Raw genomic sequence first — 26,539 nt, 5'->3', positions numbered from 1 at the left:
AGAACAGGGGCACTAATAAGAATGAAAAAGGGGCATGCAAAGGAAAAGAGGCACTTGTCAAAATATAAGGAATACGTCTCAGATTTGAAAAAAAGGCAATTATAAGAGATGAAGGGGCACTTATCAGAGATTGTAAGGGTCACTTCATGTACCTGAAACGGGGCACTCACCTGAGATTAACAGGGGCACTTTTCAAAATGGAAAGGGGCACTTATTACAAAGGATAGTAGGCACTTGTCGAAGAAAACGGGCCACCTATGAGATTTTAATAGAGGAATATATCAGAGTTGTCAGAATAGGCATTTATGAAAAGGGGAAGTGTCTCTTATTAGAAAAGAAAAGGGACATTTACCAGAAGGAAAAGATGGAACTTATTTGAAAGATAAAGGGGCACATGTCAAAATAAAAGGAGGCAATTATCAGAGGTGAGAAGTAGCACTCATCAAAGTTGAAAAGGGGTACTTTTCAGAAGGGGAACTGGTGCACTTATTACAAAAGAAAAGGACCCTCGTTAAAGTAAAATGGGCACCTGTCATATTTGAATAGGGGCAAGTGTCATAGGTGGTAAGAGGCACTTAAAGGAAAGTAGAACGGGCACATATTAAAAATAAAAAGGGGCACTTATCTGAAGTAAAAGGGGGCACTTTAGGGCGTGCTTGAAAAATTGAGGATACTGTGCCCCCCCCCCTCCCATTCCTTACCTATTATTTGTTCATGTTCTACTATTCGCTTATGTCCATCCAGTCAATAAAACTACACATGGAAAACCTGAATTAGAACTATTCGTTCACTCAGTGATGAATCCATTATACTTTGGGCGGGGAGGGGTGGGGGGGGGGGATAGGCCGGAAAAACTGTGACATTGATTTTTTTTTTTGCAACAACAATATTTAAAGGTCATCAAATTTCCTTAAATTGTTGCTGCTGGGGGGGGGGGGGTTATAAGGGATATGTTCCTCAGTTTTTTTGTTTTTTTTTACTCAAGTTATGTAAGACTGGCTTTTGCAGGGGCACATGCTGCCTACCTCCTCCATCCCGGTCCAACTATGTTTGTTTGTTTTTTTCAAATCTAATTTTCATATTTATTTTTCTGCTTCCAAAGCAAAATTAATATTTTAGGGGTAAATTCCCCTTGCATGACAGTATCCACCGGGGAATTTACCCGGAAGGTACTAAATAGCATTTTTTTCTTTCTTCTTCATAGTAGATTTATATGGAAACGAAATGACAATGGAGCATAAGTCTATTATTTTCAGACTGAGCTGTAAAACATATTGGAAAGTTGCCAGCAATAAGGAAAATCGTTCAGTCTGGTTGAATAAAAAAGGTGTTTAGCCTGACTCTTACGTTTCTTCTTTAATCTTTTTTGCCATGTTTTTCATTTTTTGCCATGTATTTTATTTTTAAGGATTGATGCACAAGGCGTTTGTGTTTATTTGGCAATCTTCATGTTCAAACAAATGTACTGTAAAGTTATGAAATAGCATTTTTAAAATAGGTGAAATTTCTTTTATCAATTGTGTCACTCATTCCACGTATCTAAAAAAAAAAATGAAATACAGCGAAACCCGTTTATTAAGATCACCCAAGGGAAACCGAAAAGTGGCCACTGTAGGCAGGTGGCCTATCTAGACCTATCTCAACACACATTTATTTCTCGAGGAAGACAAAGCTCATTACCACCATACACAGGTGGCAGCATGAGGTGGCCGCTAAGGCAGGTTTGACTGTATACAAATTTAAACAAAACACAATTTCACTCATCCTGTGTATAAGACCGAAAAATAGACAAGTTCAAATGAAACATTATTGTGCTGTGCACTTTATTATCAAAAACATTGCACAACACCACTCCTACTCACACAGGCATACATGTATATACAAGTTTGTGTTTAAAAATCACTGGGCAGATCAAGTCATTTTTCTTTCCTGAGGTAAACGAGTGGTAGATCTGGGCCCTGTCTTAGAAAGAGTTATTTAAAAAAAAGTCCTCTAATCAATCGCAAATTTACAGTCTCCTTTTCTCTTATGTTCATAGTTGTGATTAATATCAACTCTTTACAAGACAGGGCCCAGTAATGAGTATGTATACGAAATTGCATTCAAAATGTAAATACAAAGTAATATGATATTGTACAACTACCTGGGGTAATGTATGAAGTCTGGGTTTTTAAACCAGCATACCAACCTAGGCTTCAGCAACAATTACTCCAGGCTTTATTCGTTAGAGAAATATAGGGTTAGGGTCAGGGTTAGGGTTGTAATTCAGTTTTAGGTTAGGGTTAGGTTTTCAATTGGGTTTTAGGTTAGGGTTTGGGTTAGATACAGTGTTTGGTCCAATTGTGTAAGATGCTGATAGCAGAGCAACTGGCACAAGAGAATGTATCATAATTATCAAATTTGATGACAGTCATTATTGTAGATTACAAATACAAATACTGTAAAAACAACATTTCTTTCCATGATATACCTGTTTAAATAAAAACCTGACAAAAGTACCTTTTTAAGATAATCAATCAATTTGCATTTAAGGTTTCACTGATTACAGCTCAAAAACAGCTTCATTGACAAAGTCCTAGATACTATTCTTTATGACGTCTATCCTGGTCGGGTAATTACTAGATCATTTATCATAATTCTAAACAATGCAAATCACAAACATGATGATTACCATAACAATCATTTTTTATTTATTACTCTACGACAAGCACTGACTTACGTGAGTCATAAGTGTGATCCTTTTTTGGGGTTAAGGATTGCAATTGGGTTTTAGAATGATAATTTCATCTTGTTAAACAGTGTACGGAACACATTCTTAATATTTTCAAAGCTCCGATATTGAGAGGGAAATGTTTGTTCAGGCATACATTCCTAAATTTAATAGTACAAGTGCATGTACATACAAAGGTCAATGGACAATATTTACAAAATCTCATTCACCACATAATTATGCATTGACTTTTTTTTTAATACATGCTACCAAACCCACATTTCTATTTCCTTGTACACATAATACTGCAAAGATTTGGATTAGCAAACAAAAAGAGATACATACATCAAATTGCAAGGCTCTATACATAATTGGCACAATAATGGCAAAATGAATGCACTGTACTACACATAATTGACACAATGGTAAAATGTTGATAATGGAAATTATTCTTTGCATGAATTTGAAGTAAAGCATTTTGATAAAATCAATTCAGAAATCATCTTAATATGCTAACATGCTAAAAATGAATTACATAATTTAAGAGTAAAAACTTAATTCTCTCTCACCAAAACTTTGAACAACTAGATTACCCATTTCCATTGTTTAATGACATATGAACTTGGCTCACATATTGTGATATATGTAAATTAGTTTCAAAATGAAAATTTCTCTTTGAAGAATATCTTTATCTCTCTATTCACTTTTTTTTCTTCCAAATAATATATCTCTTCTGTTAAAAAAAGAATACTATCTTTTCAGCCTTCTTGGCAACAGCCGGTTTTGGTGAATAATATCTTTCAAACAATGATTTATGAATATCAAAACATACTTTTACTTGAAAATAATGAATATATCTGTTAAAAGTATGAAAAATTATGCTTTTTTTTCAAGAGCTTTGTGCTCTTTGATTGGAATAAAACTCCACTTCTTTTACCTTTTCTTTCAAAACATTGTAATCTTTTCTTCTTGGCCAACTGAAAAAAGTGATGCACTTTATGCTTCCATACTGATATGCCAATGCTACAGAACTAGTGAAATACATAGAGCCAATGGAGAAAGTCCCCTGTATGACCTCTATGCTTCTTATTTATGTCTTTCAACAAGACTTGTTGCAATATCTTCATGCATCTGTGATCTTGGTTTTAGAACCAAACTCCTGGCTGAGGAGTCTCATCACTTCAGCGTGTTTGGCAGCCCCGTGGGTCTTCTTCACCGAGGCGTAGTTCTCCTTCACGAAGGCGGCGAAGGGGTTGGGTCCCCGGGCCCTGGCCGGGGTGCCGTCCTTCCGCAAGGTGGGCTGGAGTTCCAGGCGCCCGTTGCAGTAGGCACAGCAGAACCTCTTGGTGTCCACAGATTTGGAGTGCCGACCAATACTGAAAGAGAGTTGAGAGTTAGTTGAGAGATAAGTGTGAGGCTACTGGGTTATCACATGAATCAGTACAAGAGGTGTCGTAGTCGAGTGGTTTAAGCATTTGACTTAAAATGCAAAGGTCGTGGGTTCTATCCCTGTCACGGCACTAATGTCCTTTGGCAAGGCGTTGATTTACATTTGCCACTCCAAACCCAGTAAAGAAATGGGGACCTGGTAGGACGATGAAAGCCTTTGTGTTAGTAATTTCCATTTGCCCTCGTGGTGACCATATTATAGGAATACTCATCAGGAAGTGGAGATGGTGCACATTGCGGGTGAAATGGTTCTGATGACCGGGTATTAATATCTGTGAAAACACTTAGCGACAATATTTTGTATTAATTGCTATATAAATCCTAATTATTATTATATTTATTGAACCATGGATCTTGCAAGGAGTCTCAGGCCTTGATTTCCAAGTGGTCACACAGCAGTTTTTACTTGTTATTACCTCAGTCCAACACCAAACCAACTCCAAACTGACTATATTTTGGCAAATTGGAACATATCTTCTTTTGTTTGGTTTGTTGTTGGTCTGGGCCCTATTTCATAAATCTTGTGTTCAATTATAAATGCTAAATATCTATGACAAATTTGCTCTCAGCCAATCAAATGCTGTGATTTCAGTAGCTTATAACAGTTATTGCAAATTGCTATATCAAGTTTTATGAAACGCGCAATGGTGTTGGACGTGTTGGGGTGGCAAGAGTAATATGCCCCTGCAAAATGGTCTGCAATTGCATTTTCTAAAAGTGACCAAACCCTTATATGTCACTGCAGCATGGTTTTGGGTAATATGTGTTGGCTTTTGTGGCCCTTTGAAGTGCATGGCTAAGGTGATGTGCCCATGACCTCATAATATTCCAAATTTGTTAGTTGTGTGGACCTCCAACATCATGAACATTTTTACACATTGTGAAAGGTTTGATGATATCAAAATTGTTTGGTCTCGTTGACCTGCAGCCTCGATCTGCCTCACAAATCTGTGATTCAGTGATCTTCATTTAATGAATGAGGAAAGTCCCCAAATCATGTATAGTTGTATCCATTTGATCACTAAACCAAACACAGAACTCTTCCCTTTTTTTCAATTGTTTATGATGTTTAGTAAAATGTGTCACTTAAAGATAACCCTCGTGTAATCATATGCTTTTGTAAATATGTTAATTCAGATACCTTAATTTATATATAAACCTATGAACCGGGACCTACATAATACAAGCTTGCTTTTTAGTAGATCCCCCACTTTATTGATTGATTTATATGATTGTATTCTCTGTTATCATGTACATTATGTTTTCTATATTGTATGTTTAGTTATGATAATTACCATTGTTCATTATGTTCAATTATGTTATCTTTGATAAAGTGAAAGAAATAAACTTGTAACTTGAAACATGTAGCACTACTGATTGGTCAACATATTGGTGTGACACTTACATGTTCCCACACTGGACACACTTGTACTTGAACTTGGTGGTGATCTCATAGGTGTGACATCGCTTGATGACTGGGATCTCGGGGTGGGCAAGATTGGACTTGGCAGCCCTGCAAAGTAAGAAGATGAAAACAAGTTTTAAAATAGAGGAATATATGAACATGACCTCATAAATGCTACAATGAGATATAGCACAAGATACTATAAATGGAAACATAGATATAGATATACAGAGTGAGCATTTGTTATGCTCTGAAAACAAATTGGTTGTTTTTTGCAAAATAATTGATGGAGGTCAGAGGTAAAAGAGTGAATGTGGAGAGAGAAAGAGGGAAAAGAGAGATAAGGGAAAGGGGAGAGAGAAATACAATGGCAAATAGGGATAGAAATAAAGAGGGAAAGTTGGAGAGGAGATGAAAGGAAGAAAAGGGAGAGTGGAGCTGAGAAATGTAGATTAGGTCAAAAGAGAATAGTATCAAGAGAATGCATCTGATAGAGAAACATTGTAGGGAAGAGAAAATTAATATAATGAATCTTGTTGCGTATAGATCATTTGTTCAATTTCATAATGATATTTGAATTTCCCTTCAAACACCTAGTTGAAAATACATAACATTTTGCATACAAAATAATGAAATTAAAAGAGGAATAAATTCCATCTGGGATGCCAAAGATGAAATGATTAAATGCTAACTTAATTTCAATTTTGAGGGTACATCAGAAACGTTATAACAAAAACGATATTAATGGAGAGCTTACCAGTATTTCCAGTACTTTCCATGACCATCACTAACACCATGAATCAGCCAGGCAGCAGCATGGCAAAGCTCATGAACCAATGTGTCTCTCAGACGTTCTATATAGATCCAAAACAAAATGATACATCAAAATAAATATACATACAAGGTTACCATTGTTTCCACCAATTACAAAAATAACAAGAAAAACATTGAAAGTTCATCAAAGAAATTTGAAGTATATGGAACATGGGTGTTTCAGAAACGTTCTAACCGCAAAATATAATGATACATGAAAAGTACAGCAGAAATTCCTAGATAAAAAAAACAACTTCTCACTGAGAATACTTGACAAAAAAAGGTGAAAATCAAAGTACAGTGAAACTTGTGTATAAAGAAGGCTCAAGGGAAACATGAAAAGCTGTCTTTATAGGCAGGTGGTCTTTATGTACAGGTTCCTTTATTACAGGCTTCAATGAGAAACCTTCTTCAAGGGAAATTAAAAATGTGACTTTTTTGACATGTGGTTGCTAAAGCAGGTTTGACTGCAATTGCCAGTATACCACTTTGGCATAGCACAAAAATTGGCATGTCTTTCACTTGTTCTCAACCCAAAATAAAATAATGCCTAAAAAAAACCAGTCCTTTCTGGTGTGATGGATTTCTACCCACCCCCTCCAAAACATGAAAGATGTAAATACAAATATTGACTGCTCTGAGAGACACAGTTAAAACTATTGTCGGAGGTGATCTCAAAACTTGTTTTAATAATTTTGTTTTTTTAATTTAAACAAATTGTTGATGCAGAATATAAAACAAATATACCCTGTCTTCTTTTCGAGGTACTGGTTATAACTATGGGCCTATGTGACTCCAATAGTCACCTTTTGCCCATAGATTAACCAGAACCTCTCAAGACAGTGTATATTTGTATACTATAGATATGAGTAAATTGCAACTTGCAATTTCACTGTACCACACCAAGATTAAAAAAATGTAATACCTAAGTCAGGCCTACAAGACCAACACCACACTGTTAATAGACCAAACAGAAAATTATATCATCCCAAATACCGGCAGCCATTATTTTGTTGTAAATTTTATGTCATTTTGGAGTTGGGGTGTGGCCGTATGACTGGGATATAACAGGTTTACATACCAGCCGTGTCACACACCTTGACTGAGAGCTCAATCCTAGCTGTCCTCTCACTAAGCCTCTTCTTGTAGAAGCAGAATCCAGCGGTCTTCCTCATCCTGTTGTTCCATGTGACGCTGAAATCAGATGGTAGCTGTGGAAAAATGGAGCGGTAAAATACATGTGTAATCATTTGTATATAAAGAGGAATATTTATGGCTGGGGGTCCTGAAGCTACATAGGTCTTTAAATGATGCAGGTATATGTATGCTGTTCCAATAAGCTATTCAATATGCAGTAAAATTTAAACAAGGATACAAATTACTTGTACTGGTCAAATTCTTCAACTATTTTAGTTTTGTAAAGTAAGGATAAATAAATAATAGAAAGAAGTTATAACCTTTCTCAACAATCTAAACAATGTACAGAATGACATGTGTTATGTAGATGAAGTGAAAGAAAGGTCACATTTTAAGAACTGTATTTCTAGAAATAAACATCTGGGGACAAAACTATACATTGTAAATATATGCAGTTGTTTCATCATAATATGTTACCTTGTTCTCGAAGACACTTTCATTGTACAGCTTGAAGAGTTTCTGAGTGAGCTCGTCCTTGTTCCTCTTGAAGTCGCTCACGTACCTCGACCTGGTGGACATTCCCTTCCCCGGGGTGGAGAGAGAGGCAAGGAACGACACCGGGGCGGGTCGCTCGGTGCGGGAGGGGGTGCTGAAGCATCGGTTGGTGGGCAGAGTGGTAGGGTGGAGCGGGCGTCGCTGCTTGGCTGGGGTTTTCTTTGATGAGGTGGTTGAAGTGGATACTGATGAAAACATTGCAGAAAGAGAGAATATCAAAGATCCATACAGGTACTTTCATCATATACAGGTGTAAAAAAAGCATATAAAACAAAATTCAATTTATCTAAATGTAGTCAAATCTAGCAAGTAAAGGCTAGTTGAAATGTGGGGGGCGCAGGAAATTGCGACAGTTTCTTTGTTCTTTTTCTTTTAACAGGTAAATAAACGGCAAGGGGAGAAAACAACAAAAAAGTAGCTGCACACAACATAGATTCTACGGATACCCACTCTCTCTCTCTGTTTTAAGATACACAACTGTGAAGTATATTACATATTTCAAAATGTAAAATTGTGAACTAACCCTTACAGGCTTTAAGACCTACTATTATTATTATTAAGTATTTGGCATCACCTGTGCCTGGGAGGCTAAAAGTGAACTGAATCATTGTAACCTATGGGTCTCTCCTCCCAGTATAACTGATTGGGGTTGCAGGTGGACAACTACACCGGGGTTCCCCCTACTCTTATATGAATAGTGCAGTGGGTTCTTAATGTGCAAAGGTGGCAACTGTCCACTACATGGGGCCTCTATTTAAGGACCTATCTGAGAGTGTTTTCCACTGTAACCTAGCCTGCATCTATGAAACAGGGTAGGGGCACGTTAACACACAACTCAGGCTTTAGTCATCCACCTGAGTTTGAATCGATACCACAATATTTGGTTTGAGAGGCAGACACTTTGATGATGATTCACAGCATTTGTATGGCTCGAGCCCCTCCAATAAAGTTAGCATTTAAATGTCGGAAGGAAGATGTGAGTCTTGAGTGAAGCTTTGAAGTGGTCCAGGTTGCCAATTTTGCAAATAAATGACAGAGGTTTTCTATGAAATTTGATATAAGGTAGTAAAAATGCATATTGCCAAGAACTGAGAAGCAAGGTATGATTAAAATCAAAGGTGTTCATAATACCGAAAACAGGCCTTGAAAACACCACAAAGAAACGTTCGTTCCGAATACCATGATATTTCTCACCTTTTGAACTTGGTTTTCTGACAGAGGGTGTGTGATTTGGTATCACAAAGACGTCTTCATCGTCATCTGAGGATAGAAGCTGGCTGAGGATGCTTCCAGAGCGACTGCCCACGGTTGGATGCTAATGATTAGGAATGATAAATATGGGAGTACATTTATTGCGTATATTCAACTGTTTATTAATCTAATTGATGTTTTTGTTTTGTGCACAGTTATGTATTCTTATGTTATTCATTGTTATCTCCTGCCAGTGGAGGGCAAATTTCTGTGTTTTTTAACGTGTAATTAGTAATGTATAACAGACCATAACTTTAAAGTTGACGAGAAAGGAATAAGGAATTCCTTACAAAAGAAGGGACTGTTGTATGAACTATGTTGTCATTATTTTGTATAAATTCATATACAAGTAATATCTGCATATTATGTAACATGACCATACAACTTTAATACTTCAAGAGTACTGACCCATCTGAAAGTCTATCCATTTTTGTCTCTTCAATTCTTAGATTTTTCTTCTCTACAGGTATTTTTTTTTTTTTAAATACCACCATAACATCTGCGTACCTTCTTAGTTGTTTTCTTTCCACTCGTAAGTGGATTATCCAGATTGATGACCTTATGATAGAAGACATCATTGTCGTTGTCGTCATCACTCTTGCTATCGAGGGGCGTGTCATTGATGAAGTCATCGTCATCATCATCAACCACATAGACGCCCTCCTCCGAGTCCGATTGTCCGCCCTGCTGCTTTGGATGTTGGGGTGTCTTGACAGCTTTCAGGACTAGCCATGGTTGAAGATCAAAGGTGGAGCAGATTTTAAAGTTTAGACTTGTACAGAAAGGATGTCAGATAAGATAGCACCAAAGGCAATTCACTGTCTACTGATGTTACAAGATATGCATGAGTATTTGCATGAAAGATCCCAATATCCTGGTAACTATGATTCAATTCGTTAGTTTCATCTTCTTATGGTATATTGACTTATGGATCCTGCTGAGTATTGTCGTAAAAGTATAAGCGCATAATGACATTCTTATGTAATGTGTTATGTGCTATACAAGAATGATATTATTATTATTATTATTATTATAAACTTGCCCACATTTATGCTGGAATTTCTGTCATATATCCTAAACTTAGAAATCAAAGGGAAAGTAATGAAAATAATACCATAAATAACATACTGGTACATATTTTGTAACTCAACTCTTGACTGACTAGCACAAAATGTTCCAGGGCAAAGAAATTACTGCAAGAAATTCAACTTCAGTGTACCTACATGCATGTGACAAGGAAAATGAGCAATTAAATATAAGAATATTGGTAAATGGTAAATAATCTTTTCCACACCCCCTCCTCTCCTGCAATATGATTGTGAATTGGTGGGGGTTTCATAATCATGTTGCTTTTGAAGAAAAAATATCACATCTTTACAGGAATAAGATTCCCTTTTTTTTTTTACTCACATGATTCAAAGTCATCATCGCTGCTTGAAGAGTCTTGACGTCTGGTCCTGGCATATGAAATAAATGAAAAATGTATAAACATACCGGTATATATTTTACAGGTCAAGCTGAACATGCACAATGTCACCCACAACAAATGATTTGGGACAATCAACAACAAAAAGTTTATGAAGAAAAGGGTATACATATATAAAAGAAAGGAATTGGTAGACATTAGACCTAGGCCATCCTGAATTTTTAAAATATATAATTCAAACAAATGCAATTTTTTTTTAAATCACACAAAAATTGAAGAGACACAAAAATAATTTGCTGAAAGACAAGTTGTATATTACTTTGATTTCTTTAAGGTTAGCATGAAATCACAACTTTTATGAAAGAAGCCCTAATTTACTACTTAATATTGTGTGAAATTTTAAAAGAACTCATTTCCTTAGAATTTGCTTTGGAAAGGGAAATTGAGACAACATCATCATACCTTGCTTTCCGAAAAGATTCTGCATTGGTGTGGAGGGTCTCTCTGTCTTTCTTCTGTAACACTTGATCACGATCTTGATCCTCGAAAACTTCACCAACTTCAGCTACCTCCTCCTCATCCCTGTCACTTGCTTTTCTTTTCTCTTCTCCATCGTCTTCAGCCTCCAACCTCGTCTCCCCTCCAAGGATTTCATCATCACCCTTATCCTCCTGCCCACTTAGTTCTTCTTTTTCTTCATCCATCCATTCATTGTCCAATACAAGTGGAGCAGCTCTTGGGTTAGCACAACTTCTCCTTCTGTTCTTCCTGCTTGCAGTGTCCTTCCTCTTGTTCTCGAGATGATTTCGTGCCAACCTTTCAGTTAAACTTGGAATGTTAGCACCAAAAATATCCCCAATATCGTCATTGTCATCGTTAGAGTCAATGTTGGATTCATCATCGTTGCTGTCAGAGTTCAAAGTTTGACGTGGAAGTGGCACTGATGAGCTGGGCTTTGAAGGAGGGGACATGAGCCACTTCATAGGTTGAGGTGACTCTGTAAAGTCTTCAGTGAAGATTTTTGAAACATCATCTTCAGAATCTTTCTCTGCTGCCCCTGTAGAAGTACCGATACCCTTGTAAGAGCTTTCGCTAAGTTTTCTGTTACTGGATATCACATCTTCATCACTGCTGGATGTCCTTTCATTTATGGATTGAGCTTCATTTTCCTTATTTTTAAATGTCTCATCCTCGCTGCAGTCGCTGGAATGTCCTGTTTTCTCTTGCCTATCCCCTTCCGACCCTCTAGAGGGCTCATCTGCATGTTCAGGCTCATCCTGTGAAGGATGTTCCTCCCATTCAAACCCAGTCCTCCAAGCATCATCATGAAAGCTAGGTAAAGCAACTGAATCACTGTGGATTTCTGCAGAACCAACAGGAGCTGTATCTCTCAAGACTTCATCAGTTTTGCCTTCCTCTTCGCGGGCAACTGAAATGTCGGCACTGCAAGATTTTTCTGCCTGGAACTCCAACTTCAAACTTCTGGAGATACCATACCTGACGCCAGCTTTAGAGGATGAAGAATCCTGACTTGGATCACTTAACCCGCTTGAGGATGGTGGTGTCCCAGAAGGCTTGCTCTGTTTATTTGAAGGGTCTCGAGCTTTCTTTTTGGTTGTCGTTTGGCTCTTCTTCTTTTTCTTAGTTGTGGCAGTCACTCGTTTGCTCTTCTTTTTCTTTGTGCTTTGGGAAAGCTGCAATTCAGATGGAAATGAAATTGATTACATGTATTATAATTTGTTTAGATATCGGGGTCCAGGATGTTTGTTTATTATAGTCTCAAAATAATTTTCACTAGTTATCTTCACTTCACAAATACAGGCTTTTCATACATGTACATGTATGATGCCCTCTCCTTTTAAAATGAAGTGAGAAGAATACTTTTCCCGTTGGATTACATTGTCCATAAATTCACAGTTTCTACAGAGTACATATCTACAAACATTTTTTTCTCAACTGCTACTCCGAAAGTTTGTGTCCAAGGCCCAAGTTGTGAGATCAATATTCAACATGTTAAGCAGTGAACAAACAGCATCTGTCAATATAGTTCTGAACATATCTTGAGGGGATTTGATGGCAGCACATCGCTGTCCACGTTTTTAACAGCACATCACTGTATGTATATATATATATATATATATATATATATATATATTGCACCTGGATTGATGCCTACACTGGATACACACACATATTGGACATAGCACACACCACACTGCAGTGCGTAATCTTCGTTGTAAGAAGTAGCATTTAACAAGGAAGAAGAAATGATGGCCTCTTTTTAAGCCTTTTATTATAAGGTCTACTCTAGACTTAGTCCCCCTACCGAAGGTAGTCTACTATTTTCACTTATCGGTAGATCCAGATTTTTATAAGTTATCAATATCTACGTTTAATATCATCAATTATCATTATCAAAACCATCAACATCAACACCACCATCCATCATCATCATCATCATCATCATCATCATCATCATCATCATCACCACCACCACCACCACCACCACCACCACCACCATCATCATCATCATCATCATTATCATCATCATCGCCATCATCATCATCATCTCCACCACCAAACGATATGTCCTCCTGGGGCCCGTTCCTCAGTTCCTAGAAACCGTCATAAGTCTAACTTCCTGACTATCACATTGAAACGTGTGTTATAGAATTAACAAGCGTTTCAATGGGATAGTAAAGAAGTTAGACTTGTGACGGTTTCTAGGAACGGGCCCCAGCTCCTGCATACCCGACTTCCGAACTAGCTAAACGGAGCTAAGCTGAGCTCCCCCATGGCCCCGGGGCATGCAGCCGCAGCCCGACCCGCTATCATACCCTGCGCTCCCGGTACCTACCTACCTGTTCAAATAACTCGTCAAAATTTGCGTCACACTTCCAACCGAGTTTATTGGAAACCCGGTCAAAGAGTGTATTCAGATCGTCGTCACTTCCAGCAGGATTTTCTCCCATTTTGTCTGCATTCGATAGCAACTTCGAGCAGAAAAAGCCTAAAATGAACGCAATTGGAGCTTGTAGTTGTAGCAGGCACTTCTATTTTTAAATCAACCCGCCTATGGTGTTGCCGAGTACGAGTACAGAATGATGAAACTTTTAAAATAAGTCTGACTACTATAATAAGAGAATTATAAATGTTTCAAATATTAAATTACTAAATTTTTTCTATGGATTGAGATGTAGATTCTTTTATGTTCACGTCGTTTTCGTTGTTAATACTCCAAATCATTAAAATTGTTTAGATTGGCAATGCTTAATTCCTGCAAAGGTTTGCGAATTGCAAGTAAGTAGGGCCCGATATTTACTATTATTGTTCTCCAACTTCAGTTTGTAGACTCTTGCTGAAAACTCTGCAAATTGTACAAATGGACCGATTCGAGTGGACAAATGATGCTTTAATGCCTCGAGAGGCTCTTGTAAAACAACAACACGGCGTTCGTTTGTACGATGGGAATCAGAAGGTATTCATTTTTGTTCTAAATGCGTTATAATACTTAAAATGTAACCTGCCATAGGCATAGACCTCTAGTCCCACTCTTTGAAAATGGAATAGGGTCCTGCTTGTCTTTGGAACTAAGTGATGATGTCTGAGACTGAGAGTGAGACTGAGGAGTGAGGAAAGCACAGGCCACAGCTAATATTTCACTTAAAATTACCAATAATTTCCTATCATATTTCTCGAATGTGTGATCATATATTAGTCCTTATCCTAGAGAGTAAGGTTGCCAGAAAAACTCATCAAAATAATTCAAGGAAGTCAAATCAAATTTAAAGACAAAAAGTCATTTCCTAAAGAAGGGACGATCTAGACCGAATTGAGTGTGTGGATGAATAGTGAATTAATATTGTATAAGCGTGTTCACTCGTCACACAACATAACTCTTATTTAATTTTAGCTACGAGGAAGCAAGGTTACACTGACAATAAAATACATGAAAGAAAGATTTCCCTTTTCGTTATGTTTATTGAGTATAAACAAAGCTGACAGTACACTTGCAAAGTGCAGTCAAGCAAATATAGCAGACTTGGAATGTGAATATTGCCCGGAGTTTAAATGGTCATGTAATGATGAATAAATGCAATGAAGTAAATAGAGCTTACGACAGAGTGGAAATGAGGTCGAAAGTCCAATGAAGATGAAGAGAGATGAAAACAAAGGAAGGGGCTCACGCGATGATGTGCGGAGGCTTGAAGGCGGAGATGCAGCTTCGTTGTACGTGGCTGAAGAGCCGTGAAGAAAATCTTGACGCTGACGCTCGTGATAAAAATTATGAAGAAGCTCTCAGGCGAGAAGAGAAGAGATGAGATGTGGCACTCGACGACAGAACAGTGGGTCGTTCGATGTTGGAGGCGAAGAGTAGAAATGTAGACATCAAGCCGTTGGTGAATTAAAACGGAGCAGTGAGTCGCTTGATGAATGATCTGGACTGTGATGTAGAATATTTAGATGAGCTGCGGTAAATTGTCTGAGCTCGAGAGTGGAAAGAGCTACCGGAACGAAAAAACTGGCAGCTCTGACGCCGCTGTCGGCGCTGACTATAACGTTCCACGTGGAGACTGCAGCCCGATGAATTCGGCAGAGAAAAGTAGAGGTGCCGTAAATAGACGACAGGCACAGAAGAATGAAGCCTGGAGAGGAAATCATAGAGACGTCTTGACTCAACCAAGTTGGAAGCGGGAGTGAAGAAAAACCTTGTGGCGTTGATAATACGCGGGTGAATGGGTGCGCGGAACCATGGTGCTCGATTGGAAGGATAAACACACATGGTCCAAATAATGCATATAAATAAGTAGCGTGATGGAAAAATACTGGAGACATGAATGTACGATAAAAGTAGGGCGAATGTAAGAGCAGCTATACAGAACCAATTCTGGTAATTTCCAGCCGATTCCAAGATTCACACCCTATGCACAATAATACGCTACACTTCTCGCGAAGAATAGGGTTTAAACGCGGTGTTTAATGTGCCTGCAAGAAGAAGAAGAAGAGGAGGAGGAGGAGGAGGAGGAGGAGGCTTTTATTAGTTTATGTTTTGTTGGTTTTGTTTAATTTCTAACTCATCGGAAGATGATCGTCTTGATCATACCCTTTTTGCATCTAACTATGCTAACTGCAAACCATTTATTTTCAGACCCAGTTTGACCATGGGATAGCTGTGTTGACAACTCACAGGTTGATGTGGAAAGACATGCAGGGAAGGGTAAGTATCAGTTTATCCATCAGGATGATGTAAAGTTCAAGGGCTCGTTCCTAGAAACCAACGACAAGACAGTCATAACTTTATCTGCCAACTACGGAGATGTCTGTGATCTTCCTGAACCGTTTCACGAAGAGCTTACTAGCTAATATCTCGTGAGATCGATACTATTGGCGAGAATAAGAGCCAAGACTTAGCCTTAATCGCAATACCACCGGATTATTACAAAATTAATATTAGGGAAAATGCAATTGTTTAAATGAATTAGTAATAAAAAAGATTGAAAATGATACCAAGAAATAAGAAATGCAATATACTTCCAAATTTGTGTAGATTATACAATAGAAGTACTTTAAATATATAATTGTGAGTATTTCATTACATGACCGGTGAATCAGTTTTGTTCTTGAGATGGGTACCCCACCGGATATTTTCATTTGATAGTTTATAAAAATACACCCTTAAATTATTTTTAGTAAAAATACAATGCTTTGAAAGTTTGTCCAATGTTTTAGGCGTCAGTAAAATTTTCAAATGACAAAACTTCAACATTCCAAAGGTTAAAACACATGTTTTAAACTGTTCATTTTACACATTTGAAGATAGAATTTATCTCGAAAGCAATATGGGTCTGAAAACTAAAGAATACACTTCAAACTATGGCTTGCCTGCCGTGGCAAAATAGCTATCCCTTCGACAATTTTACAATGAGGAAATAAAGGCGTATAATCAGTTTATTTAAGTGGGAGAATCCTTAAATACAAACATGGCATATTTTCATAAGATTATCAAATACAAAAAACGATAACTCACTGTTTAAGTGAATGTGTTGAAAAATCATAGTTGGAGGATTTATTGTCCTTTTTGCCAGCCATAGTCTACCCAATAAATGACATGTGATGGCGCTGCCCATCGACTAAATAGTTATGACAGAGATACGACGGTGTCAGAGGCGTCATAACTCCTTAGTCAAGATATTGTCGCTGATCTTGGCAAAGATAGCAGACAAGTTGCTGACTAACGCTGATTTAGTCAAGAAGTTAGACTTATGACGGTTTGTAGGAACGGGCCCCAGGTATTCAATTGATAGGACAATTTGACTGATGACATTTTGAAGAATTCTTGATTCCTATCTTCAAACCCGACTCAGGGCCATTTTCATTTTGATTATAGGTCTAGTAAATTTAAAGTTTCCTTAAATGTGAACAGAGGTCTCTTATGTATACCGGTAAACCACAAATTCACATGATTAGGTTGATGATTTAACAATTTTCATACATAATAATGATTAAATGATATTAATGATAATGATAATACAATAATGATGATGATAATAATATAATGATAATAGTAATAATTATTTTAATAATGATGATATTTGTAATATTAATGACAATGATAATATGTAATCATAATAATAATAGTAACACAAATCATCATCATCATCACCATCATCATCATCATCAAATAAATAGGTTTTTTTATATAGCACAAATTCCATGATAGTATCATGTATTGGATTAGGGAACCTGGAGAACATTTCGCTTTCATGGTCCGAGAGCACAAGTTGGAATTTAAGGGCAGATTATATCTTGCATGTAGAGTTTTTTTTATTGTATATTTATCTGCATGGGTTGACAATTTTCATATTTAGTTTATGCTTGTCAATCATTCAACCCCCCCCCCTCCCTTTTGTGTGTGTGTTTGCAACTGCAGATCTATTGGAACCATGAATAACAGACTAGATGAAGCGAGAATGGGCAATCATTAAATTTTTAATAAAACTGTTATCATTTGTGTTTGCATTAACAGGGAGTGCTAGCTTTTCATCTGTCACTGGTCATATATGTCGAGAAGTTTCCAGATCCTAAGGGAAAGGGGTAAGTGTCTTGATGTAAATGATGAAGTGCTATATATATATATATAGCAGATTAATACTGGACTGGATTGTTAACAATCAACATTACTCAAGGCTGGGCTGATTGGTCATTATATGAAATGCTAACAGGAATGAGTATCATGTTAAACTCACTTGCATGTAGCTTTAATTATCATATTTCATTTCACTTAAAATTGAGCCATGCAAGTTGAGGTTTCTCAAAGATGTCAAGGAATAAACATTTTTTTATCACACTTTTCTGTGAGTGGTCCTAAATCAAGCATACGTGTACTATTGAACTTAGTATGTTATGTATCCTTCCCCCTAAAACTACTTTATAAGTTTGTATTTTTAAAGTCATCAAATTTTAGAATGTTTTAGTAACTTACTAACTTTATTAAATTAGTGTACAGATCTGAGATGATTCTTAAACAATAATGAGAATAGATATAACAAATGAAGAGTTTGTGGTTGATAATTTTCAACCTCATTTTCTTTCTTTTGTTGCCTCTTTTTTTTGTCACCCAGGATGGTAGTGGTTCACCTCAATGCAGCCCCGCCCAATAAAAACCCTGGTCCCGTTATGAGCAGTCAAAACACATACATCAAACTTGGATGCAAAGAGGGAGGAGAGGAACAGGTAATGTTTGATCCGAACCCATTCCCCCTCCCATCCCCCTCCCATTCCCCCTCCCATCCCCTTCCCATCCTCCCCTCTATCATCCCTTCACATCCCCTTCCATCCCCCCTCTCATTCCCTCTTCCATCCCCCCTCCTATTCCCTCTCCCATCCTCCCTCCCATTCCCTCTCCCATTCCCCCTCCCATCCCCTCTCCCTTCCCTCTCCCATCCCCCTCTCGCGTTCTCCCTCCCATTCGCCCTCCCATCTCCCCTCCTATTGACCCTCCCATCTCCTCTCCCATCGCCATTCCAAGAGGTGAAATATGCCCTTTTGAATCAATTGTGTGAGATTTTCCCGATTTCATAGTATTGATATCTTTTGTTGTTGCTGGTATACATTAACAAAATAAAAAAATCTGTAACAGCATCAAGAAAGAAGAGGAGAGTGTGTTTTGTGATAAGTGATAATGTATTCTCCAATGTTATTATAGTATTTGCTTAACATTAGTGGTTGTGCATAATGCATATTCTATATTACTGGTCTTGATAAATATAGTATGATATTATATATGATATTATTTTAGTAATGGTGAATGATGTTATGTCTTGTATTATTATTTTTAGATGTAAAATTACATAGATTATAAAAGTAGAAATGTTTGACATGAATAAAATTCAATTTAAAAACAAATTATATATTTTTTCTCTACAAGTTTTTTGCATGCTTGACTGAACAGCTATCGAGGAAGTTGTGGCAGTTTGTGCCCGCATCACAGCAAGCCAAACCAACAGCACAGGTAATGTATTGGCCATAAGCAAGCAAATGCCAACAATGAAGATGATGATGATGATGGCAAAGATGAGCAGGCCTGATGATTACCTGACTTTCTTATTTTTTACTCAAGGGGGGCGTGGTTAAGGGAAAGAAAGAAAGAAAGAAAAAAAAAAAATCATTTTTTAATTTTTTTTAATAGTGCTCACTATCACCTCTGGATGAGGAGAAGGATAACAAAAAAGAAGAACAAGAAGAAGACGGAGGAGGAGAAGGAGAGAGAGAGGGGGAGAGAGAGAGAGAGAGAGAGGGAGGGAGGGAGGGAGGAGTATGAGGAGGGGAAGGAGACATACATGTTTATAGACATGGAAGAAAAGTGTTCAGAACAAGTATATGAAGATTATGTTGTTGTTATCTGAATCAGTACAAATAGATACAGGAGAAGGAGATTAAATGCTGCATTATTGTAGAGCGCTTAGAGACTTCTGACGAAGTAAGTGTTAGGCGCTATATAAGTACTGTAATTATTATTATTATTATTATTAAATGAAGAAAGAAAATCATTACACAGAATTCCTCTGAAATAACCTCTAAAAATGCTATAAATATTTTTTCTTGGCAGCCTCGCTCTATTCACAAGGGGATTGTTGGAATTGAGAGGAAATTGGAAGAGAAAAGAAAGGAGACAGATACAAATATTGACAAGGTATGTACTGCAAATTTTTTAAAGATTATACATTTATGAAATTATGGGAGCTTATTTCTGTTCTTTTCCTTTTACTTCTACTCATTTATCTGATTTTCATCAATTACGAACTGTTCATTGATAACAATTTAACATTTCTGTAGCGCATCACAGAAGTGTATTATTGGAGTGGGGTAAATTGTAATAATTTTGTTTGAAATCATTTAGTTTTGCTTGCTTATCGAATTAGATACTGCCTTCAGCCTTTATATTTGTAATTGAAGTACTAAGTATGTGTTTCTGAGTTCATTTCAACTTTGTGAGTATGAAAATAGGTGGTGGGTTGATGTACGAAGATTGAAGTGCCCATATTAGTAAGAAAATTCTCAGCTGTAAATAGTAAGATTAAAGTACATTGTATTACTGTAGGCTTCATAGAGATAATTAGAAATTTCACAATTTCACTTGAATCATTCATATTATTGTTCTACATATTTACAGGCATTTGAAGATTTGGGCGAGCTTATGAAGAAGGTGAGTGTTATTCATTGTTCATCCTCTTTGTTATTTATTTATTTTTCCTTGAACCATTATATGGCTACTTTGACCACACATAAACTGCAATATTCTTAGGATATTTTGTTTTGCTATGTTCAATATACAGGAGTATAAGCCACATGATTAGAAGGCAAAAGTTTGTAAGAATTTTCTTTTCCAGTTTTTAAGCAATATATAATTACGGTATGTAAAATAATGTGATATTACTCCGGAATGATAACATTTTACCTTCTTGTTTTTCTCAGGCCAAAGATATGGTAGACTTGACCAAGACGATTGCTAACAAGATCAAGGATAAACAAGGAGAAATCACTGAAGATGAGGTAATTTGATTTTCTTCAATTTATAAGAAATTTCAAAGATTATGGCCTAAAGTTAGATTACAATGCACACATCAAACTTGTACTCTGAACTACGTTGATTGTTGTTTTATAGAATCTCCACATTTTAATACACTGTGAGCAATGCTTACTTTTGAAAAGACTGCTTTCTGTTCTTTGCATCTTTTTGATAATGCATTGCATTTCATGTCCTTTCACATTATACCCTGTACAGTCCAACTTTGACCATTGCACAATTCAGAAAATTTCATTTCAGTATACAATTTGTTGTTGGAAAATGTGTGTCATCATTAATGATGCAAGAATAAAGTGATATATAGAATAGGGTATTTATTCATAGAGAGCATCCTATTGGCTGAAAAGATGTTATGTGACTCTCAACATTTTTTTAATGTGCCAGAGTATTGAAGAAAAAAAAACAACATTTTTTGCACAATATGCTGCATACAAAAGTTATTAAGAGGGATGCCTCAAGAAAACAAAACAAAAAACAGGGCATAAGATTGTAAAATAATTCCCTTAATTTTCATTAAAAAAATATTGAATGCATACCAGCGATCATTCACCTCCAAAATAAGAATTTTACTTGTGTAATTATACTCTGGCCTTGGCCTGCAGCCTCAGAGAAAGATAACATCGCTCAGGACACATTCAGAATTTCTTGTTTCATATCATATACATGTATTTTGCATATCGAAATCCAGAGCATTCAGTATTTCTACAATTTGTCTTCTTTTCTTCTGAAAGACGGTGAAGTTCAAGTCTTATCTGCTCAGCCTTGGTATAGCCAACCCTGTCACAAGAGAAACCCATGGTTCAGGCCTCAAGTACCATGAAGAACTCGCTAAACAACTCTCAGAGGCTTTAATAGCACCTGTAGAGGTACGTTAGCATCACATTTACAAAGCTGTGTGTCAGGGTTGTCAATGTTTCATGTCAAATTGGCAATGCTTCTTTTTTTTTTCTTTTTTTTTCCCCTTTTTTTTCCCCTTTTTTTTTGACTGGTACATTAATCGAACAAGATGTGATGTGTCATACTTAAGTAAATACATTCCATTGTGTAATAACGAGTATATTGATTTTGTATCTTTTTACAGTGAAACCTGTCTATAAAGACCACCCATGGGAGACAAGAAAGTGGTATTTATAGGCAGGTGGTCTTTATGTACAGGTTCCTTTAGTACATGCTTCAATTAGAAACTATTTTCAAGGGAAATATAAAAAATGTGGCCTTTGTAGACAGGTAGTCTTTCTATACAGGTGGTCACTAAAGCATGTTGACTGTACTTGGTTCCTAAATATACCAAGGTTTCAATGCATATATCCCTTTGAAAGAACCATATTAGTATTTCAGAATCCAGTTCCTGAACTAGATGTGTGAATAACTTTTCTAGTCAATCAGGGTTTGTACAAATCAGTGCTAGAACATGTGCATTTTGAACCAAACAATAACAACCAATATTAAACTAATGTTCATGATCTAAAAAACTTGTTTTTCCTCACCTTTTTTCTGGCAGGAAAGTGGAGGAATGATGGCCATTACAGATGTATATTGTAGAATAAATAGAGCAAGGGGTATGGAGGTAAGCATGTTCATCTAAGTGCCTCTCATTCCTTCTTGGTTTGTAACTTTTGATTGGCAGGCAGCAGCAGGATTTTGCATGTAATATAGAAGCACATGTAGATGTACATGAAAAAACAGTGAAAATATATACAGAAGTAAATGATATTAGGTCATTTTTGTAAAAGTCTGAATGCAAATTGCATATAGAACTTGTTGTTAGGTAGAGCAAGCCCTAATGTTCGTCCTACCTAGCAGCAATTAATGCGTGCAATCCGCATTCTGACTATTAAAATTTAATTATTTGTAAGAGATGAATGAAATAATTTGTAACGACGCACTTATCAAAGATTTGTGGATTAAATCTGATTACATTACAAAAATGGTCTATTCACAAAACAGTATTAAATCAAGGTGCATGTAGGAAACAAAACAAGTTCAAAACAATTTATCTTTAGAGAGAAAGAATCATCTTTTGACTAGCCAAATGTTTGATTTATGGTAATTGAGCTTTAATTTCAATACTTCTACTAGTAAGTTAACCTTTTGAATGGTCATTCTAGTAAGATACATTTATGAATGGTTTGAGCATTACCCAGTTGAAACAACTATATTTCTGTTGATTATTCAAACAGAATGATTTTTAATGGTATGAATTATAGTGTTTATATTATGTGTTGGTATTGGCAGATATATTAACCTTCTTGCCAGCCACATACCATGCCTAAATACTGCTCAAAACAGAGTCAGAAAGATTTTTTCTGAGAGAATTGTTGCTAATAATGTTTTTCTGTGTTTCCTAGCTGCTTTCCCCTGATGACTTGATAGATGCATGCCAGCAGTTTGAGAGACTACGACTCCCACTCAGGTTCATACACACTACTACCCTACTTTAATGTGAAGAAGCCACTGTCAAGTGCTTGTTGCATTTTTACAATGTAGAATAGGAACCAGCATTTTTGAGTAAATCTTCAACATATCCTACTCTACTTTCGACATATTGCTTGGTAGTTACTCACCAGAGGTTTATTAGAGATACATCCTTTATTAGCTATTCCAGTCAGGTCCACCAAGTTCAGTGTCATACCCTTGGTGCCCTTAATATGTATTTTACGGAGGTGATGTTTTTACCACTTTTTTAATTTTGGTCCTAGAGGTGAAATGCTTTATACAGTTGAAAATCAATGCATTTTAAATTGATAACCGGGGGTAGAAAGTTATCCATGTGACATGTACCAACTAATATTTTCATGTAATTTGTTTCTGGGACTAGAGAAAGGGAGGGGGGGGGGGGTAGCGGCAGCTTTCCCCATCCTCCCATGTTACCAAAGTTATTACCTTAGAACTGCGAACTATCAATACCAGATACTACAGGAATGTGCTTTTAGCACCTTGGCGCCTTCACTATAAAATGCACTTCCTCTCCAGCTCCGAGATGCACCCTCATAAATCATTTCAAGCAGTTTTTTAGAAAACATACATGTTTTTCTCCAATGTGTAACTGAACTGCAATTGTCATAATGTTATTAGTTAAGGATACATTTTATCACCTTATACTTTCTATTTTAATCTTAATTTTTGTTTGTTTGTTTTCAATTAATTGTTGTGTTTAGAATCTTCGTGTATTGTCATACTTTCTTAACTGATGTAATTAAGTTAGTGTAACTATTCCCAATGTTTTATCAATTATAAGTTTGTTCTTATGCTATTTTTTAAGTGCATAGAGATGGCAACATGTAATGCACTATATAAGCCTGACATTATTATTATTTTCAGTTTTTAACTTCTATGAATGAGAACAATGAAATGCTGAAGGAGGTTCTCCGTTTCTTGAATTATTTTACAGGTTACGTAGATTTACAAGTGGAGTTCTAGTCCTTGAATCCTTATCTAAGGGTGAAGAGGCAGCAATCGAACAGACGGCTGAACTGGTGAGATTTTGTCAATATTATCTGTTTGTTTTTCTTTCTTCAGAGTAATAATCTATTTTAGTTGATTTATTCATATATTTATTCATGCCTATTATAATAATGATATGTTAATTTAGATAGCACTCTCAAACAATTGGTTTCACAGTGCTTTACACCGTATAAAGGTGGGAAAAGCAGTTCAATAAATAAGTCTTGTAGTGCTTCTTAAAGGTGTCTAGTATGGGTACTGTATGGATGTCCCTACGTGTTATCAGTGTCTGTGATATGGTGTAATATTGAATCCCTAAAAAATTGCTCTTCAAAATGATCATGCAGCGCTTCAAAAAATAGAATCTTTGAGTGGCCGGTTTTACCATACTCATTTCCCCCAATAGCCTGTAGTGTTACAAAAAACTGTTCAAAACCATTGGGAAAACGTTTTCTGAAATTTTGTATTCCAACCATAAATACCTTGATAATCAAACATGCGATTGGCTTGTAAAAGTCATGGGATCCATTTCTGACCTAAAGGTCTATAATTATGATTGCAGCATGAGCTAAATCCAGGACTTTGTTTAGATACCTTTAAAAAGCATGCCTGTATGTATCATCGTGTAGTTGAAAATACTTATCACAAGTTGGTTCAAATTCCTTTGTCATTTCAATTATGTTCATTTCAATTATGACCAGCTCTACCGGTCTCTTCGAAAGCAAACGTTAGTCTTTTATCACTCCTTAGTGAGTTTCAATGAAGTTTTTTTTTTTTTGTGAAAGTCACATTTGCATGAATGCAATGTTATTCATCAACATCAAATGTTTCAGAACCCATTCTGACCTTTAACTTTCTTTATGTGTGTTTTGTCTTTTCTTTTCTTCCCCCTCCTTCCTGTAGATTGTGGAGAAGGCATCTCTAAGTGCTGATGAGCTAGCCCAGATAGCAGGAGTCTCTGTCATGCTTGCTAAGGGCAGGTAAGAATACGAACCAATTATCTTGATGATTCTCAGAATAAAAGGAAATTTAGATTGATTGGGCAGTGGGTAGGAAATGCACTAGGGATGTAAGTGGGAATATTAGATTTACTGGAGTGATTGAAAATGTACGTGCGGGACATAGTATGTGGACATTTTTTTTTTTTCCACTGATAAACCGACTTTTAAAACTAATTCTGTACTTGAGAGATAGATAAATGTAATAAGACTTTGGGGGTACTAACACAGAGAGATGACAGTCATGCTTAATATCATAAAATGAAGACTTGTCTTATTGGGGGTTTGAAGATTTCTTTGGGTCAAAATAGTTATGATATCGATCAGGCTGGAGAAACATAATTTGTCCATTATAATCAGGTACCGGTAGTCTATTTGGGACACCTTCATTTTTATGTGAATCAGACTTGAGAGAGAACTAATTCAGTACCACTTATGAGTTATTGCCATGCATGATTTTCAATTTCTCTAAGCATTCCAACACAAACTTTAATTAAAAAGTGTTCAACCCTTTAAGATGTTTCCAAAACGTTTGCGAATAAAGACCTGCGTATCACATGTAATTTACAATACTCTAGGTATTCATTTAGAATCTATTTTACCTGTATTTTCTTGGATGAAGTTGTCATGGTTACATGTTTCTCTTTTACATTCCACAGGTTACTGGCAGCCGAGGAGGTGGGGAAGGCATGTCGTGATGAATCTGTGGAGGGACTTCGATTCTTTCCTAATCTTTTCCTCAATCCCCCTTCGAGATAATGGAAGGTTCCTTTCCTTTGTATTTATGTAATATAGAGATATTATTTTGTATAGAAAAAAATGTTAATGGACCCATTTTCTAAAAAAATTGAGGGTTCAGTTACACAAAGACGCAACTCCATATTTTGCCAAAATGAGTATTTGATATCAAAATGTTCAGAAAAATGTGGGCTTTCCTGGAAACACAAAGACTTAACTCCACCCAACACTCCATTGAAGTCAATGGCTAGTGAAACATAGACTTAACTCCTTAAGGCCCAAGTGGTACTCTATCTTTAATCCACTTTTTCTCAAAATGGCCAAAATGGAGTTATGTCTTTGTGTCACTGACCCCTCGAAATTATATGTATCATCTGTTGAGAGCCAGAAGGGCATTAGCTGTACATGGATGTAAAAGTGTAAGAGTCAATACTCTTCTAGTCACTGTCCACAGGAAATGATGTAGCTGTATAGAGGTGTCGTGGTTTGAGTGGATATGTCACCAGATTGTGGATTACAAGGTCCG

At 36.5% G+C, this 26,539-nt stretch overlaps 2 protein-coding genes across 2 annotated transcripts; one reads left to right on the top strand and one right to left on the bottom strand.

Moving 5' to 3' along the window:
• Window positions 1-1,810: 1,810 nt before the first annotated feature.
• LOC115922294 (acidic repeat-containing protein-like) lies at window positions 1,811-13,729 on the bottom strand. Its single transcript, XM_030980921.1, has 10 exons — window positions 13,608-13,729; window positions 11,209-12,440; window positions 10,731-10,777; window positions 9,828-10,045; window positions 9,264-9,384; window positions 7,992-8,254; window positions 7,459-7,588; window positions 6,322-6,418; window positions 5,565-5,672; window positions 1,811-4,086 (listed from the first exon to the last, which is right to left on the bottom strand). The coding sequence occupies exons 1-10, from the start codon at window positions 13,716-13,718 to the stop codon at window positions 3,834-3,836; spliced, it is 2,580 nt and encodes an 859-aa protein (XP_030836781.1). The 5' UTR covers window positions 13,719-13,729; the 3' UTR covers window positions 1,811-3,833.
• Window positions 13,730-14,098: 369 nt separating this feature from the next.
• Window positions 14,099-26,144, top strand: LOC582338 (vacuolar protein-sorting-associated protein 36). Its single transcript, XM_030980920.1, has 14 exons — window positions 14,099-14,224; window positions 15,896-15,964; window positions 17,774-17,841; window positions 18,369-18,480; window positions 19,175-19,258; window positions 19,856-19,939; window positions 20,420-20,452; window positions 20,722-20,799; window positions 21,565-21,699; window positions 22,335-22,400; window positions 23,182-23,246; window positions 24,225-24,309; window positions 25,181-25,257; window positions 25,935-26,144. Exons 1-14 carry the CDS (start codon window positions 14,129-14,131, stop codon window positions 26,032-26,034), a joined length of 1,152 nt encoding a protein of 383 aa, XP_030836780.1. The 5' UTR covers window positions 14,099-14,128; the 3' UTR covers window positions 26,035-26,144.
• The last annotated feature ends 395 nt before the right edge of the window (window positions 26,145-26,539 follow it).

Source organism: Strongylocentrotus purpuratus, unplaced genomic scaffold (assembly GCF_000002235.5).
Source record: "Strongylocentrotus purpuratus isolate Spur 01 unplaced genomic scaffold, Spur_5.0 spur5_scaffold_11, whole genome shotgun sequence".
Lineage (NCBI taxonomy): Eukaryota > Metazoa > Echinodermata > Echinoidea > Camarodonta > Strongylocentrotidae > Strongylocentrotus > Strongylocentrotus purpuratus.
Note: the sequence above shows the minus strand (reverse complement) of the source record. Positions and strands in the feature narration are given on the sequence as shown.